Here is a 19,114-nt window from a genome sequence, read left to right as displayed (position 1 = left end):
CATTGTTTCTCTTATCTCTCAGCGCTAGTTTTATCTACCAGCAGACCCAGGGCTTGTTTGTAAAGACAAATCTCGTCATTCCTCTCACTTTGAACCCTGCATGTTCATATTCAAGGAAATTAAAACACTTGAAGTGCTAGTTAATCAAAAATACTGATGCCACCATTGAACATAAACCCCGCAGATTTTCCTTCAAGAAGCAGATGATCTCATTGAGTTCAACAGTACAAATAAAGTCTTGATCCAAACGACAGCTGAAAATAAATTTGTTTTAAAACGTGTTTTGCTGCAAACAAACATGCTCTCCCTCAACTCCTCTTGAAAAGATACAAAAATATCTACAAATAGATATATGAAAATATACAAGCTCTTACATGTCAACCAATAACATTAATTTTCTGAAAATTATCTAAATATGTTAAATGTATAAAAGCCCTCCAACTTTACTGTCTACCACCACAGAAGGAAATACCAGACTCAAAGCAGGAAGTTAATTTTTGCCTCTGAAAATACATCACATCTCTTAACTTTGGATCTGGCTTTGCCAGCCAAGGTACAGATAACATTTACTTTTTAGTCTACTGACATCTGTGAGATCTAATCACCGGGTCATTAACAAAACAAAAACAAACAAACAAACAAATTTCTTCGTAGAAATATTTTCATCTATTACTGCAAGTTGCTTCTGTCCGGTTCTCAGAAGAAATAACCCCTGGTAGCTGTAAAACATGAAGTCACCCATTGCTCAGAGAGCCTCTGACCCAATAGTTGCTGCAGGGATGGGGATCACGAAAGACAGTTCTTTTTTACACTCCTCCTAAAGCACCTGTAACAATGGGCCCTTACAGAGGTAACAGGAGGCTACTTGGTTTGAGTCAATACATACATCCTCTAGTCATATCACTATTGTTCTGCTAAACCTGCCAAATTCAACTCTTAAAGCAGCTTATTCTATTAAAACCACAAGCTACTATAAATTCCAAGGTTCATAAACACTGTTGCTCAGTTGAATTCAATCTACAAATGCTTCCTTCTGAAATTTTATAGGTCTAAGACTGATTCCTTCCAACTCATAATTCCTAAAATCCAAAGAATGGCAGTTAAAACTGAATTAAAAAATACAAATTACCTTCCAAGTTTAACCAAGATAAGCCAAATATTATTGTTATCAATGAAATACAGATTTTGTCAATAAATAATTGGAAAAGCCCAGAACAGATGTGAGGCTTCAACTGAATAACAAATAGCTGCAACACGATTCAAGCACTGCAATTATTACACTAAGACCTAGGAATACCTGCAGCTCAATAAATTTTTAAAGTCTAATTAAAGACAGGAAAACAATGAAATCTGTTTGCAAATTCCTAATCATCAGCAGATTAGACTGTTTTATTCTCTGGGCCACATGTTAATATTCTAGGGAAAAAACAAGACTGTGGAAGCACATATACTCATTAGGAAGCTCATATATTCATTAACTACAGAAGCCTGCTTCAGGCTGCCACAGTTAACAGCCCTTGAATACACAACTACAGAAACACATCCAGAATTCAGATATGTCCTACTTAGATGCATTTCAAGTGCTAGCTGAGAATAAGAAGAGGAAATAAAAATGAAATTAAATAGAATCTACAACTAATAGAAATACATCAGGGACATAAGTCAAAAAGAGATTTAAAAATAGCATTGCCTGGGTGACATCCGGAACCATGACAAAAATGCTGTGCTCACACAACCAGAACAGTCAAATCTGCTCATTCTTTTTCACATGGTTACCTAAGCACTCTCTTCCCTATCCTCAAAAGACAGTGGAGAGCCAGGAGCCTGTGGTATCGAAAAGGGGAGCGCAGAAGCCAACTTCTGCCTCTTTCTCTTGTCTAGAGACAGAAACCAGACTCACCTACCTTGTGTATGTCACAGATTATATCAGGCTGAGTTATACTGAGAAGGTCATTATTGCCTTTCAAAGGCCTGGAATGATCTTTAAATTCGTGCCCTCGGAAATCCTCTTCTGTCAGCGCATGTTGCTGGATCATGGTCCCCATGCCCCCATCCAAAACCATTATCCGCTCCTGCAGAATAGATTCAATTTCATCTTCCACACTTTTCTGGGGACCTGCTGGAAAAAGATAAACCCAGTATTTACGTAGTTCTGAAGTTCCCTATCTATACACGTGGCCAACCTGAGCTCTTCCCATTCAAGAAACAGAATAAAGTAACTAATCCTCTGCTGAAATTAATTGGTTTACATCACCTGCAGTTCCAATCACCCCATGTAAGGTAACAGCTGCACCTATCTAAACACAGGCAAAACTGGTCCTTTACCTAAGGACAGTCACCCATATAGAGTCAACCACAGAAAAAATTAACACAAATTCACAAGGGCATACGTGAAAACCTCTACACAAACTAGTTTCCAAAACTGAAAAGTGTGATAATTTCCACCCCAGAAATGTTTGAACAGCAATGCAGAGCTGCCTCTTGGTACCAGACACCACACTATAAGGGGTACACAAATGCAAAACAGAAATTAGTAAAGTGCATTAAAAACAAACAAACGAATACCCACATCTACTCTAATTGCCTATATTGTAATGATAAAGAGAAATAAACTGAGCAAACAAAAACAGTATTTCAACTGAGTCCTAAATTCCTTTAGGATTACAGTACTAAATGACAACTTGACAAACACCAAGATATGCCAACAGTTAAAAGCCAGGCTTTACTTTCTTTTACGCAAAAGTAACAAGATACTCTTTTCCTCTGCAGTAATGCTAGAGGAAAACAGATCAGACAAATTACATGGTTAATTGTAAGATATTGAATAGGGTAAATCTGAAACCACGACTGAAACAAAATATGGTAGACATTTCAGCACTATCATTAGAAATGAAAATGCAGTACTGCTTCAAGATCCCACACACAGCCCATCCCAAACATTAAGCAAAAAGCTTAATCTGAGGCATTAAAAAAATCAAACAAACAAAAAAACTCCACAAAACCTTGATAAAATCCCCAAGACCACAGCAAGAGTAATTTTTCTTTTCCCCTTTAGAACACACATACAGAATCACAGAGTGGGTCAGGTTGGAAAGGACCACAGGGGGACATGTGCTCCAACCTCCCTGCTCAAGCAGGGTCATCCTGGAGCATGTGGGACAGGATTGAGGCCAGGTAGTTCTTAAATATCTCCAGTGAGGGAGAGTGCACAACCTCTCTGGAAACCTGTTCCAGTGACTGGTCTATAATAAAGAAGTTCTTTCTCATATTCAGGTGGAACGTCCTGTGCATCAGTTGCTGCCCATTGCCTCTTCTAGTGGTTGGCAGCATTGAGAAGTGCCTGGATCCATCCTCTTGGCACCTTCCCTTTAGATACTTACAGACATTGATAAGATTGTACATATAGCAAAATAATCAAACAACCTCTTTATCAAAAATCCAAACTACAAGAGTAGGACCCCAGTGATGTTTCACAAACACGTGAATGTTTCCTTCATTCAGCTTCATCTTACTCTAAAAGACTTGTTTTGCATTTAGGTTATGAGCTATAATCAAAGCCCTTGTAAAAAAAATAATGATTTAAGCACATTTAGGCACAAAAATATCCTCATGGTCTCATTACAACTTAACTTACTACTACAACAATAGTACTTAAAAATCACTGGCAACTGCTAACTGATTTGACTTCTTTCCTTCTGCATTTGTGCAATGCATCTTCTGTTTTGGCATGAGTAAAGTTAAAAAGCAATGTGCTGGAGAGGAGCTGAGGCCACGAGGAAAGCATTGCAAGGTTACATTTATACCAACACTGGAAAAACAGCTCTAAATCAGAAGTAGTCTCAGTGTGAAGAGAAGTCAAAGAAAATGCGCTCTCTAACAAGTATGAAGCATTTGAAGGCAGATTAAAATACCAAAAATAAGCCACCCTTGCTTCAAGTTGAAAGTTTTAACACCACACAGGCAGGCTCAGCAGGTTCTTACATAAGAGCTTAAATCTACTCACGTCAAACCATCAAATTATTCATGAAAATAAAATCAATCCTAGAGCTAAAGGCTTTTAGAAGCAAGTCACAAAAAACTGTATCTGAAAGTAGGTCTGCAGTGCAGGCTCCCAATGGAGTGTAACTCATGTGCTTCAAGAGTCACAGCCCAGCGAGACACACAGGCACTGGAGCTCACCGGTGCTTCATGGAGCCTCCTAAACCAAATCCTGGGCCCTGAGAGCTGCAGCCCAGACAGCTGAGACGGGCTATGGGAATTCTCCCAGAACAGTCTTGCTTTCTACAGGCTTCAACCTACGTGCTTCCCAACTATCTCCTCATCCACACCGGGAAGCAGTTACCCTTTGATTGGAATCCTGCCCCTCACCTGGTCCATTCTGCTTTCTCTCCTGCTTGCCTCAGTGAACAGAAACAAAGAGAAGTCTATGGTTTTCTGCTCATAAGAGCACAGATCCCTGCCTCATAGCTAAGAGAGCCTTACTGTGAAGTTTTCAATATCTGGGCTCCTTCAGCAGCACCTCAAAAAGCTGCAGGAAATAGGCTGGGAATCATGAGGGTGGCCATCAGTGCAGAGTTATGCAGACTGTTTTACATAGAGATGCAACAACTCCAAGCCCACCAAACCCGATTTACCTGTCCTTGCTACGGATAACGTCTGCATCTTCCAACAGGAACATGCACTGCCTGAAGTCATGTCCTGGCACATTAATTCTGCAATTTCAAGTTGAAAACAAAGCCTGCAGACAGGTCCAAAAACAGTCCAGAAATCAAAGAAGATTGACTCAAAAAGCCATGCTAGGATGTTCTGAACTCTGCCCTTGGAACAAAAGCAGGGAGGAAGCTGGGAGTCAGTTCTACAAACAAGTACCATCATCTTAATTCAGCATTCAGTTCATGCAAGTCCCTTTTCCAGCACAAACAGGGTGCAGAATATTACAGAATAAAAGAAAAAAATGTCAGGACAAATTCCTAAGCAGAGAAAAACCAGGTCAGCTTTTTCTTTTCTTTTTTGTTGTTTTTGCTTACGAATCCTGCTCCTGCCTCTGCTCAGTCAGGAGATGATGAAAATTTTGTTTAATAAAGGTCACTGGTGAGCTTTGGGAAATGGATATCCTTTTCAGAAGTGTCCACAAAAACAAACTGCTTCTATAGCTATAACAGAAATAATAGCAAACCAGCAGTGGTAACAAGACCCAGGACCAATTACCTTGATTTTACACTCTACTGAAACTTAAAACACAGAGGCCATTATCACAGTATTGTAGGGCTGGAACTAGTTTAGAATACCATAGCAAATCAACAAAAATAACAGCACTGGCCTAAAAGTCAACGGGATACAGAATGGAAAATAAAAAATCCTAACACCCTGCTTCACTTCCCCAAGGTAAACACTTTGTGTTGAAATCATAAGAATATGGGAATTACTCGCCTGCAACAGAGAGATTATCTGACTTACAAGAACTTCTACTCCTTGTAAGGGTAGCTGTTTACCCCTACAGTCATTTGCTAACAATTATAAACTTCCCCCAACTGTGACCTTTCATTTTTTGAAGTGGAAGCAACTAAACAGTCAGGGAATAAGGCAAGGTGATGTTGCTTCACCTTCTTATCCCAATCCAATCACATACAGGCCATATGTGCAGAACTGAAGGGACGTGTGCTTTCCACAAGAAACTTCAAAGGTTGCAATTCGATCTAAACCAAATTTTTGTGATTCCTGCAATGATTCTCAAAAGGCATTGTTTTTTATTATTGATGAACTTCCATTACAAATTTATTTTTAGTATAAAATAGTCTGGTATACAAGCACTTGGAAGGGAATAAAGGATTACAAGTTGTTTCCTAAGCTTTTAAAAAGGAGCAACCCAACCGTGACAGTATTAAAGTATTTTCATCACATTGATGTGCCAGCACACAAGCAGAGGAACTACACAGAGAGAGAGGCACTTCCAGGACCTACTGTCTCCTAGGCTAACCAGCTCCCCTCTTGACTGGTTTACTTCACCTGCAGTTCCGATTTATGTAACTCCAATTTCACTCCAATTGGACTTTTGGAAGTCCAATATTTGCACATCCAAATTCAACAAATCAGTATTCCCCCCCAACAGCTCCAAGCACACGTCCTCCCATAATTCAAAGAATTACTGGGCAGCATGCAGAATTTACAGTATTAGTACCTAGAAAGGATGCTCCTGCCATCAGCCTGCCACAGACAGCTCATGATAACCTCAGCATTATTTGCTCTCAATTAATTAAATTGTCCTGAACTGGATGCCTTCTGGCAATAGTAAAGAGTTTAATGAACTGTAGCTACAGATGTTACACTGGTCCTCCGCAACAGTGGGCAGCAGCACCCTGTTGCTATGTTATTTGTTACCCAGCCTATCCAAAGTGAGAAGTATTGGATCTTACCACTTCACCTTGGGCACCTATGCGCACCTTGCTAATATTTCCATGTTGGCACCCGTCTTAAGAACCATTCCCTTTTACAGAACAGACAGACAACATACTTATGTACCCAATGCATTCACAAAGTTAGTTTACGAGGCAAACAACCACTACAAAAGTCACTGAATTTTCAGACTAGCAGCATCCTGTTAGCTGTGCACACTGTCTCTAGCTAAATATGCAAATCCTAGGTTTAGAAAGCTCCCTGTGTTATAACCACGACTGTTCACCTTTTGATATTAAACTGTTTACAATATTCATTACAGGCAGGACTCACAGGGAAACAGACCCACAGGGCCTCATTTTGTGGGATGCCCTGCTCCTCAAAGGCTAGGGGGGAACATTGTGATCAGCTTCTCCATAACCCACTCCTGAACCCAGGTCCTTTGCCTCACTGCCAGAGGGACACACCACCACCTACTGCCTCCTGCCTGCTCACTGGGGCTCCACAAATACCACCGTCACGCAATTTTTGCTTCTATCTACGCAAAACTTCTCTTCCCTCACCACCACTTCTCAAGCTGCCCCCAAAACACTTCCACGCTTCCCATTTCAGCCAAACCCGTTCGGTTCTGCAGCAGGGCAGTCGCTAGCCCACGGCCTGACCACAAATGGCACCGGAGAAAAGGGCAGGGCAGGTCACGGCAACATCCTCTTTGCCAGAGGAACCTGGAGAACCCTCAGGCCACACAAGCTGGCTGTGGAGTCCGTGACGAGCAGGACTGCGGACCTGTTTTGACATGCCGAGGGATGCGAGCCCGAGCTGAAGCACAGGCTCAGCACCAGGCACTTCCTCACGAGCATTAGAAGCGCCTGGGAACTCTGCTAGCGGCAGCATCACTGAAAGCAGCCACCGACACACCAGCCCATTTTAAAACACCAGCGCCAATTTTACTTATCCTCCCGTCCAACGACTTGCGTTCAACCCGTGAAAAGGCACTTTCTTTTGACTCAGAGCCCCGAGCAGCTGCAGCTCACCCAGCCCCTCCCACCGAGCCCCAGCTTTTACTTTCCCGGCATATCTGTGTCACCGGACGGGTCGGTGCGGGTACCATGGAGGTCCCTCCCGACCCCTCCCTGGCAGGATGCAGCTGCTCCAAGGGGCCGGCATCAAAAAGCGCGCTCGCTCACTCGCTCACTTATTCCCTACACGCCACACGTAGCTTCTGCAAGAAAGTTACACAAGGTGCGTAAGTGACCCCCCCGCCTGCGCGGAGCCGCGGGCAGCGCCAGGGAATCGGAAGGGCGGGGGCGGCCGCCGCCCCCTCACAGCCCGCCCGCCCGGCCGCCCCCGCCACGGTACCCCCCGCGCTCGCGCCGTTACCCGGCGGCCCCGTGGGCGCCATCGCTGCCGAGACGTCACCGCCCCCGGCCGCGGGCCCGCGCGCAGCGCGTGACGCGCGAGCCCCGCCCCGAGCGCGGACAGGAAGCGCGCGCTAGCCCGGGGCTGAGGGGCGCGGGCGTCGTCTGTTACTGACAGACAGACAGACACACAGACAGACAGGCAGTGCCGGACGACAGCTCGGCCTTCGAACTAACTCACCTCACGTTAAATGCCCCGGGGAGAGGGCTGATTTTGGAGCCAGGCAGAGCTCAATAAAATTTGAGTTGTCTCTCATGGCGGGGAGAAGCGGGGCGGGGGTGTGGTGTAGTGGGATGATTCTTTCAAACTCGAACGACAAACGTGCTGCTATTAGAGACAAATACAGTGTTGAGAGGAGGTCTGTAAATAGGCCTTAGGGAAGCTGGAAGTCGGACTTGGCCAGTGATGTATGGATGCACGTTACTGTCATGGAAACCTGAACGCAAGATTTTACTAAATGAATCAAATTTAAGTCAGTTTGCTTGAAAGTCGAACAAAAATAAAATGTGACATGTTGACACAAGAGTTTCACTTCTGGTGGTACATCCTTTCAACTGCTTATATGAGGACTCGCCTTTTAAAAGAAAGGAATAATCACAGAGCAACCCTGCAATCACCACACGGTGTAAAGAATATGCTGCCAAGAGTTGGAGTACCTCAAAGGAGTAACCAGTCCTCTCATGTTAGTAATTCAAGTGCCAATAATAAACACGGGGAGCATTGTCATTTAAACTGGTTCAATGGTCAAAATATAAAAAGAAGGAAGGCTGTAAAATGGATTACTGACCGGCCCTTCCTGTTTGGCCTGCATGTTGCAGTAAGTTAAAGAAGCAAAGCAAATACTGGAGGTGAAGATGCAGGGACTGCTGGTTCTGTGTTAGCAGGAACAAACTGAGGAAGGTTTCATCCTTTAAGTGCCTGGGCCATAAAGCCGCCTGTCTGCTCAGAGTATGGGTTGCTACTTTAAAATGGCTTCTGCATTTTCCCTGCAAAGTCTTTAAGGGACTCAAAATGAGTTAAAAGCTGCTAGTGTAGGTCATTCCTGGAAGCTAAATATTCAGTCTTCAATTTTCTTTTGAGACACAAAAACAATGGAGGAAAGCTCCTACATCACACTGGACTCAACTCTTTTGAGTCCAGTGTGATATAGGAACTTTCATAATCAACTGTCACTTTGGTCAATGGTAAATCAAGTATATATATAAAAAATTAGCCTGATGTTTAAATAACATATGTATCTCATTCATTTTCAGGAGAAAGGCAGGCAGCCCACAAATCAACTAGGCAGTAGTCTAACTTCAATTGTAGGGGCCATGCTCCAGTTTTGAATGCCAGGAGACGTTGGAGAGCAGACCTTACCTGTCAGCAAACCATTGCAGTGGTCAGCCTGAGTTCCTAGTGAAAAAATGTGTCCCAAAATTTCAGTGCGAGATGTGGTTGTTGGGAAACCCATACTCTTTAAAAACTTAACAACAGAAGTGGAATACACTAAACAAAAGCGCAAGTTAGGTATTCCTAATCAGTGCCTAATTTGATCCCTAATACACACAATTTGCATATATTACAGAGATGGGCAATGCTTTGGGAACTGCTTTTTGTGAGATTTTAGCATTTTCTTGCTTGACTTTTCAACAGCTTCCAACCTTTTTGTCATGTCACATAACACTGTGAAAATTTCCTCTGGCAGCAATGCAGGTTAAAAAGCTCACTGTCTACACAGTTGTTTTGTGGCAACAGATCTTTGTACCACAACTCAGCACGTTCTTGTATGTGCTGATGCAGTTGTTTGTTGTTTGTGTAACTGCTGCAAAGTAGGTCAGTGGGGAAAAAAAAAAAAAAAAAAAAAAAAAAAAAAGCTGCAGATTTCAAGGTGCTTTTGAAAAGGATCATTTCACATATCTCAATTCCTTTGCAATTTTGCAATCAAATTAAGCCAGTTTGACTGTGTGAAAGGTCGGACCCAAATTCCACCCTGTGCCATCCTCCTGTTCCCATCCTTTTCCTTGTGCGGGTGCTAGCCCTTGGACACAGTTCTTCTAGAAGAGTCAGTTATCAGTGCTAACATATCTCTGATCCGATTCATCTGCAGCAGAATCGTCCCCAGGGCTGATGTAGGAAGAGCAGCAGGAAGAGAGGGCAGCAACCCTCCAGCCTCAGACTGTGTTCAATCTGCTTGAGAAACTGGAGTTGGACAAATAACAGGAGGAGCACAACTGAAGCAAGATACGCTTCAGAGAGTGAAGGGAAGAGGAATGAGTGGATGAGTGGTAAAGGTAGCATTCATCCAACAAAGCAGTAACAACACAAAACTTCAGCCTCAATGTGTTTTGCAGTGTTAGAGAATCTCAGGTCCCTTTTCTTGGTCTAGTTTCAGTGTTGACAGTATTGCACAGTGCTGGGAGTCCCAATGCGTGTCCCTATCCCAAGGCTGACACACACCTGCAATTACCAAGATTTCTGAGCTGTTTCTTTGAGGCGCTCTAACACATGGTGTGTTTGGAGGGAACATTCAAGGATTTGCACTGAACATGCCCTTAAGCTTAAAAAGTGCTTTTTTTCTTTTTGTCTTATGGAGCATTGTTCTTATTTTGCTAAATTAGCCTGTCAAAATACTGTTCCCTTTAATACATTTAGAGCAATACCAGGGGCAGCTTAGAGTTGCAGAGCAGTGAGTAAAGCAGGGGAGAACACAAAGGTGGCATCATTCCTGTGTGTGAGAAACCTGACTGTAGTACTGTTGGGAATTAGACCTATTTAAACATCAGGTGCAGACATGAAGTCACTCACATCATCATGGTGAGAATCCTGGTTTCTAAAGGGGGTTATAAGTGGTGATTTAGTGAAGCTAGCATCTTCCTAATTGCAGCAAGACTAAATCCAAATTAATATCCTTAGCAAAAGAAATCAAAAAACTCTAAGTCAGATCGAGTTCTGGTGTTTGTTTCAAGGATATTTGAAGGTGAAGCCACTGTTTCCCCAGCTCACATGGAGATAAACTCTCACTAAAAGAACTTTTAAAACCAGGCAGTGTTTGAAGCAAACAAAGCCATCATCATATTTTGATTATTTTTCCAATGCCAAGGATCTGTTCACTGGCTTGTTACTCTACTTGCACACCCGTGCATTCAAGTAACACATTCACCTTACAAGTGCGTCAGATCAAACACAGGTCTTTAGCCCACTCTTAGCTTTTGGGGTTGTGTTTTAAACACCTCCACAATATTAATTACAAAAATGCTCCTCTCATTCCCATATTATCTGTCTTTATTTCTGAGGTGCAGTTCCTAATGGGTTATTCACGTAAGTAATCCTTATTTAAACAAGAACAGTAGAATTATTCATATTACTATAGAACAGTGGTGTTTCAGAGAAATATATCCCAGCAAAGCATTCACAACTCCATGCAGAAGTCTGAAGGAGAAACCAGATGAATCTGATTTCAGAGACAGCTCTTGGCGCTCTCTTCTGTGAAGTTACCACTTGTGCAGTTTTGCTGCAGCTGATTCTTGCCCTATTTTGGATGACTGAGTTGCTGTACTTGTTTCTTATTTTCAGAATTTCCTCTGAGCTTAAGAAACACAATTTATTTTTAATAATTTTGTAGACTGACAAATTAGAGGGTGATTTCTTTTGTGATCCAAACACAAATTATCTGTTCTGTATAAGTCAAGTTAGGATCTTAACATTTTTCTTCCAGGATGAAATGATTACCTGAAGGCAAAAGAAAGCTGAGTGCTTCAAGATCAATTTTAAGCACACTCCAAATGTCAGAATAGCCTATTAAAGATGTGCAGTTCAGGGAAATACCAACAAAATTATTCTACATGTTTACCATAGATTTTGGACTTCACTATTTGAAAAAAGCCCAAAGTCTTCATGACAGTGAAATCAAACACACTAGAGTGAACTGAATATGACCTTTTGCATCACTTGAGAGAATCTTTATTGATGGAAGAGTGTATAGATGCCTGGAAGGACTAAAATGCAGGCATGAGAGGACTGGGAATTCAATGGGGGGTATATTCTTACAGTTTATTCCTACTGCTGGCAAACTGTGTCAACTGCTTTCAACTAGTTACAGGTTTGTGCCTGTACATATTTTATGTTTATTTCATTATGAAATTTTGCAGCATTTTTAAAACTCCCAAGTATGCACCTTTCAGACATCCACATCAAAATCATGGAGGAGAGGCTGATGGTGTTCTCAGGGCCATACCAGTCAATAGACAAGCTCAGAGACACAGTCTCCGGGAGCTGAAGGGAACTCTCAGAGCACAAGCCCTAGGCATAATTTTGCTGCCTGTGTGCTATAAATGAGATTACACTTCTCCTGACAAGCACATCGGTTTGTGTTTGAGACAGCTTGAGACCTACGAAAATGTGGTGACTGAGGCGGATTATAGAAAGGTTTGAGCAGCTTTGAATGGTGGGCAATGAGAAGACAAAGCCAAGTAGGCCAACCATCTCCATCCTGGTAGTGCAAGCACAGCACAACGAGGCAGGGAGAAGGGACATGTGCAGATCATGTGATGTGTGAGTGGCACTGGAGAGCTTCCAGCAGTGCATCCAGCTGTCAGGCGTGGTTCCATCCCAGGGAGAGAGCAGCCTCCGTTCTATCGTTTTCCTTCATTAAACAGTAAACCTTGTGAAATTTTTTTAGCAAGGGCAGAGGGAATCTTCCTGTGTAAAATACCTTGAAAGACCGGTGCTCTTGGCTTTCTCTAACTTACACATAGAAACAGTCCAGTATGTTGTCAACAATCTCTTAAAAGTAATGTTTTGTAGGCAGTTCTCTTCCCTTTAAAGGACTTTGAAACTGCATGGTTCATTCAGTTTGTTTTGATGTCTAACACGTTAGGCTTCAAAACTTTGTGGAAGCTGCTTATGATCACAAATATAGCAGTGACATTTTCCCTACCCTTTCTATAGGCAGGCACCAGCTCCCTTACCTTGAGAGGGATTTGAGCAATGCTATCCCCTCCCCTGCATTCGATTCATTCTAGAAGAGCAGAAACAGAGGGGAGAAGGAAGCTGAAGAGGTCAGGAGCAAGGAAAGAGCAGCATGGATTTAAGTCCCAAACATGAGGTAGAAAACAAGTTTAAGGAACCTCTTTCAGAAATACAAACACTTCTAGAAAACTTCTTTTGCTGGAGATGACTAAAGAACTAACTATGACTAGAGAAAATTGTTTTCAAATCAACATATTAAATGAAAGAAAAAAAATGCAAGTTGTACGACAATATAGAATTATCAGACAAAAAAGAGCGTTAATGCTGAAAGTCTTGTGTATGAATGAAGAAATGAAGAAACATTAAAAAATACTCAGAGGTGATGTTGGTTCTAAATCTTGCCTAAGCTTCAGAAATAAAATTGTGAGGAAGAAGCAGCCTCTTACGCCCGCAACAGTATAGGCAAGTGACACTGAAAGGGAACACTGCTCTAAGGCAGTCTTTCTTTAGTTATCAGTAATACATATTTACATTAAAAAAAAAATGCCCAGAGTGTACTTGTCATCCTAAAGGCCAAATATTTCCATCCTGTTGGTTACTGATACCTGTCAGGTCTTACTCTTTTGCAAGTTTTCAATATAGAAGTGAAAAGCTTCTTTTATTAGCCTGTGGTCTACAATAATTCCCTTTGAGGTTTTTCTTTTCCTTTGACATCTCTTTTTTTGACTTGTCAAACTAAAGGACTTCACTTTGGACCTTAACACTTGTTAAGCCTAAAACGTATTAAGCAATCTAAGATCTGCTGACAAGTCCTCAGAAATCTCTATTAGCATTGCTACATTTTCCATGTAATATTTTCGAGGATCAGGAGAGCGGTCTTTGTACAAGTCCTCATGTAGCAGAGTCACTGTCAATGACTTGAGCTTGGGGGTAACATAATCACACTTAAGTCTCCCATCCCCTCTTTACTATGTAGAGCATACCTCACTGCAAGCACATGGATTTTGCTGCCAGCAGGTGCTGGTGGAATAATCTGTGGTTTATATTTTAAATTTTCATGTGGTCCACAAGCATCTTTCCATATAGAGCTGATGACTGTAGAGCATACTATCATTCCTGTCTATTGAAGGGTCTAATAAGTACTTCAGGAGTAGCAGGTAAAGCTGAAGATATTAAATAAAAACAAAGGGAAGAACACTCTATTGCCTTAGTACAAATCAAGGGTAACTGCATTCTGATCAAGGGGAAATAAAGTGCCTCCCTTTAAAATCCAGTTCAAGGGAGCCCTGTAGTCATTAAACTAGATTTGAGTCAACATCTCCAGTCGGAAACATTTAAGCTCTAAGGGACAGTTGTTAGAAGTGGGAAAAGCAGAGTGGCAGACAGAGGCTGGTGTCTGAGTTAGAAGGGAAAGTGATGTGCCAAGAGACAGTAATGCTGGCAGGAAGGGAGGTGCCTCCTAAGAAAAGGCAAATTAATGGCCACCGCTAAAGGCAATCCTGTCTGCAGAGCAGCACTCCAGTGAAAGGCCACTGGAAGAAGGGGTAATGACCCAGACCAGGATGTTGCCTTATGGAGTTACTCCAAAAGGCAGAATGTTCATTTCACTATAGCTGTTCCAGTTGTCCCTTGCAAATAGGGCCAGCCAGGCCATCTGGGTTCACGGTCTGGCTTGAAGAAACAATGAGTCTTTCAGAAAATCTGCTTAGGCTCCCGGAAGAGCTAGTGTTGGGGCAGTCAGGTGGGGTCATAATTGAATGGTTTCAGTTTTTCCTGCTGAAAGAAAATGAAAAAGCTAGTTATTAATTTTTTATGGATGGAAGGTGTTTGCACAACCATAATCAAAATATTTAGTTTGTAGTGTTGTTGGGACAAATCTTCTTAAGTTTAGGCGGCTGATAGAAATGCATTGTTTGTTAAGAAGAATGAAAAATGTTAAAAAGTGTGTTGTCTTTTTAATATAAATTTTATGTTTTTCTTTTTGCCACAAGAATAATTTCCACTTATTACAATTGCATATGCAGCTGTATTAAAATGAAAAATGGGAAAAAAATTAAATGTCATTCAACGGCTGAAAAATGTAATAATACTTGTACATTTTTATTTACACATTAAAATACTGACATTTCAGCCCCTTAAGCCTATAAGTCGCTTCAGATAATGAGACAGTTATTATTTCCAAGTGCCAGAAGTGTTTGCTGGACAGTATGGGTGTTTGCCAGCTTGCTGTGGCAAATCAGGCTTTGTCACCTTCCATCAGCGAATAACAAAGGTAAAAGTTCGAGCTGCCATGAAGTGTTGCCCTTAGACACTGCACAAATGACAGCAAGACCACTCAATGTTAGTTTGTGCCTGGTTGGTTTAATGACAGCAGGAATAGACATCAGGGATGTGGTGTTTGACCGCATCACGATGCCATACATGTTCATCACACTCACCTGGGCACCCCCCCAAACATTACTGGGTGTCTGGTTTTCATTTAAATAGGTTTACTAAAGAGTTTGTCAAAACTGTTACTGGGGCTTGTTTCCTGGGAGGTAACATTTCCTATCTCTTGGGTTGCCTGCATTTTGCAAACATCCTTCAGAAAGCTGGCATCATGTCCGCATTAATTCTGGTGGGTTACCAGAAGATGGAGAGATAACCAGAGAAACCAAAAAGACTCTGGGAAACAGTTTGGAAAAGATAATGGTATGAAAAGTAAATCTTTTTTCCAAGCACATCCAATAGGCTAGTGGAGGGTTTATAAATGCAGTAGGTTTTACTGAAATGAATACAGGAGCTCTCGAAGCATATATACTACTTTGGCAGAAAAACAGACTAAATTTTTGGCATTAGTGTGCAGAGTTCTACAAGTTCGTGATCCACAAATTACTGTCAGCTTGGAGACTCTTTTGGTCACACATCACCACTTGCCATCTCCTTTTTAGACTTTTCCATTATTCCTCCTGTTCATGATGGTTGGAGCCAGGATACAAGTCTGAGCAAGATGTTTGACACAGCCATTCTTTGCTTTTCTGTCGTGCTTCTTTTAAAATTATAATAATTTGCTGTACCTGTATTGACAGTTCCATTCAAATCAAGGCCAGACTTGCTGGCAACTTGTGCAAATATTTCTTCTCTTTCAGTCTTATCAGCAGACCAGCTAAAACCTGAAACAGTTCCATGTCTGAGCCAAAAGAGCTGTTCTATACCTGGGCTTCTGCCACAAGTATCCCTTATGCAGCTGGAAGGCTCCAGCTCAGGAGAGCACACAGGATAACCACTCCTCCCAAGAACAGCACTCAAGGTCATTTTTCACTCAAAGCATTAACAGGAATCCTGAAAGGAAGAAAGTTTCCATGTGTTGGGGCAGCCAGGTTTTGAAACAAAACTGCCAGGTTGAAGCAGATGAGGGATGGATGGGAGCTAAAATAGCCTCGAAACATTTACTGTCTCAGGACATTCATCCAATATATTTGATTTCCAAGTAATTAAAGCAATATGCTGATAAATGAATTTGTGAAAAGCAGTATTACAAATGCTAATGAAATTTCCCAAAACCTTGCAAATTAGCAGAGGAATTTCTTTTGGAGATTAGAATATGAAATCCCAGTCAAGCTCATATATGGAAAAGATTTGGCTTATTGTTTAATATAGCTGCCCTAATTAATGAGGGAAATGAGTGGCACTCCTAGTACTGGCTCAAGGTTTGTTGTCTGCACATAAATGTTCTTTTGTTGGGAACAATAAAGGACTTTCAGTGAAAGGTGGGTGGCTGGATCCCTAATTCCACAGTTATACAATCACTTTAAGGTAATGTAAATACAGCCTGCTGCGCCAGGGGATAATCTACAGTTCTAAGCACTCTAGATGTGTATTCCCAGCCAGCGTGGTAACCAGACCAGGGAACTGTTCTATTTATAAATATATGGGATCATGGAAAAAGCAGAGATAGACTTGTCCTTTGTGGTGGCAGCCCACACCTTGGGTTAAAATTAGAAAGGAATTACACATTTTAAAAAGATACTAATGCAAAATAAAATCCAGCTTAGAACAGTCAGTTTTCCTATATAAAAATGTTCGATCTAAAACAAGTAGAATCTCACCAGAACATGATAACAACTGTCTGTAGTCCAGGCTTAATGCTGCTGAAGTGGCTCCTTGAATAAAGTACCCTCTGAACATGAGAAGGTAGACTGATGCACAAGCAAATAAGTGCATAGGCTGTTAACCGTGAAACTTGGGGAAGAGTGGCACAGGTAATGAATAGGTATTATTTTCCCATTAAATATTACTGGAACTATTTGTAGAAGCCCTCCAAAAATATCAATACCATTACAGTGATGAAAGCATGCTCCAAAGTGCCTGTTCATTTACAAGTGATGATCAAACAATTACTTCCTTACAGAATTAGCCTCAACCACAAGCTATTTCAGTCAAAAAAGGAAACTGCTTACCATTCAAATCCAGCTGCTAACAGGAACTATTTTCCTCTTTAAGTGAAATCACTTGTGTCTGTGATAACCTTTACAGACACCATGAACAACCTGAATAAAAGAACATGGTCTCCTCCAAGAATTCAGAAACTGAACAGGATGTTCTGATGAAAACACAAGCCTCTAGGAATGGCTCTGACCCAAGCCTTTTGTGGTCAGTGAATAAAGAAATCAGTGATAGAAACTGTGTACAAAGAAGGGAGGTGTGAAGGCAGCATAGAGCTGACAGAAGATTTCTACCTGGATCAGCACCTTTTAAAAAATCAGTGTCTGAAAATTATTAACATGAAATCAAAATTATCTTGGCAGGAAGATTTTCAAAGAACTGTTGTATTTATGTATAGTCACAGAAGACATCTGTATTACAGTCATTAAAGCAACTTAAAACCTTAACTGACTTTTGTGAATTGTAATTTATTCTACAACTTTCATTCACATGTTCATCAAAATAATGCTGTACCTCCAGCTACTGAACCTTGATTTGGCCCCCATGATTGACACATTCATTACCCTCGACTCAGCTACTGTACTTTTTTTAATAGTAAAACTAGTTTGCTGCCAGAATTACGTGGACAGAAAATGTTGCTGCATTAATTCCCAGTGTGAAAAGTGATCCTGCAGAAATATACAAATGCCACCTACTAAAAACTGAGCCTTAGAGGAAAACTCTCTGTAAAACCCAAAGCTCATGAACATGATCACAGAATATTTTAAAGGACCTTGAGGATTACCCCTCTTTAGGGTAAAATAACATAGTTGATTTATATTGATCCTGGAAGAAATCATTTTATGATATATCTTCATTTAACATGAAAGACATATTAAAGTAATAATTATGGTACAACATTTTTAGGGAAGTGTGAATGGATAATTAATCCCTCCAGTTCTCAGCTACTGGCTCTGTTCATTCTAGTTTAAAAATTAGAAACCTGATATAAGATTGGAAAAATTACTTTGCAAAAGGTTTTTCTCTTGCTGCTGATAATGTTATCTCTCCCATGCTTTGATCAACAGAACACAGCTAAAGAAGGAGCTTAGAAGTCCTTTCCATACTATCAAAAACAGGAATATCACAATATAAAAATTAGTAGATAGAGAACATGAACAACACCTGACAGAAGTGTCAGATATAAACTATCTTTGTGACTTGTTTTTGCATAATCCTGACTATAGCACTGATATTTTGCTTTTGTGCCACACTCAGAAATTCAATGTTTTATTCTTTCAGCTGCGTTAAACTGTAACAATGAGAGATATGAAGACTTTTTTTTTAATAGGATTCAGCCTGACCAGCAGTCATTTAGCTGGAAATGGCTTTGCTTTGAGGCAAAGCTTCCTGACTTAGCTTGTACAAGCACTGTCACCACAGAAGGAGGTGGCACTGCACCATGTCATTATCAGCAGCGGCAGGAGCAGCTTCTGGCCATGTGCAAGGCTGCACATGCTCTGTAGGAGATGAGATCCAAGCCCTAGCAAGTCCTCTGCCGGCCTTTGTACACAAGGGAGAAGGAAGAGGTATTTGGGCATTGTCCGTCTCTGGCGTTGTTTGCTCCCACTCCAGCCACCTTAACCTGCAGGGTGCCTACTTTAGGATTGAAATCACACACAGATTTTTAATGCTTGCCATCCATAAATTTCCAAACAGTGGCCAGCGAAAGCGCCATTGCATATTTAACATCTGCTTTTTTGCACATGAGGAAAAGGTGACATACAGAAAAGTTAAGGCCAATGTCCTCAAGTGCAGTAGTGCCTAAGTCCCACTGAAAGCAATCTCAGCTTGGAGTCTAACAAGCTATGGACATCTGTGCTCAGGTGACCTAAATGGTCACCTCCAAGTCATTCTGAGCTTCATCTCTCTTCGTGAAACCAGACCT

The 19,114-nt window shown here is 41.4% G+C and overlaps 1 protein-coding gene across 4 annotated transcripts in view; it reads right to left on the bottom strand.

Moving 5' to 3' along the window:
• The window catches only part of MTR (5-methyltetrahydrofolate-homocysteine methyltransferase), a 49,781-nt gene extending 41,962 nt beyond the window's left edge, over nucleotides 1–7,819 (bottom strand). The window contains exons 1-2 of one of the 4 annotated variants that reach the window (XM_040058490.1): nucleotides 7,774–7,819; nucleotides 1,905–2,119 (exon numbers count right to left, since the gene is read on the bottom strand). In XM_040058490.1, the coding sequence (XP_039914424.1) occupies nucleotides 1,905–2,119; nucleotides 7,774–7,795 (237 nt within the window). In that variant the 5' untranslated portion in view covers nucleotides 7,796–7,819. Of the gene's footprint in view, nucleotides 1–1,904; nucleotides 2,120–7,588; nucleotides 7,605–7,773 lie in introns of those variants that run through there. The other 3 variants (XM_040058491.2, XM_040058493.1, XM_058419727.1) reach the window with 3 other exon arrangements.
• Between the last annotated feature and the right edge of the window lie 11,295 nt (nucleotides 7,820–19,114).

This window comes from Hirundo rustica, chromosome 3, assembly GCF_015227805.2.
Source record: "Hirundo rustica isolate bHirRus1 chromosome 3, bHirRus1.pri.v3, whole genome shotgun sequence".
In the NCBI taxonomy this organism is placed as follows: Eukaryota; Metazoa; Chordata; class Aves; order Passeriformes; family Hirundinidae; genus Hirundo; species Hirundo rustica.
Note: the sequence above shows the minus strand (reverse complement) of the source record. Positions and strands in the feature narration are given on the sequence as shown.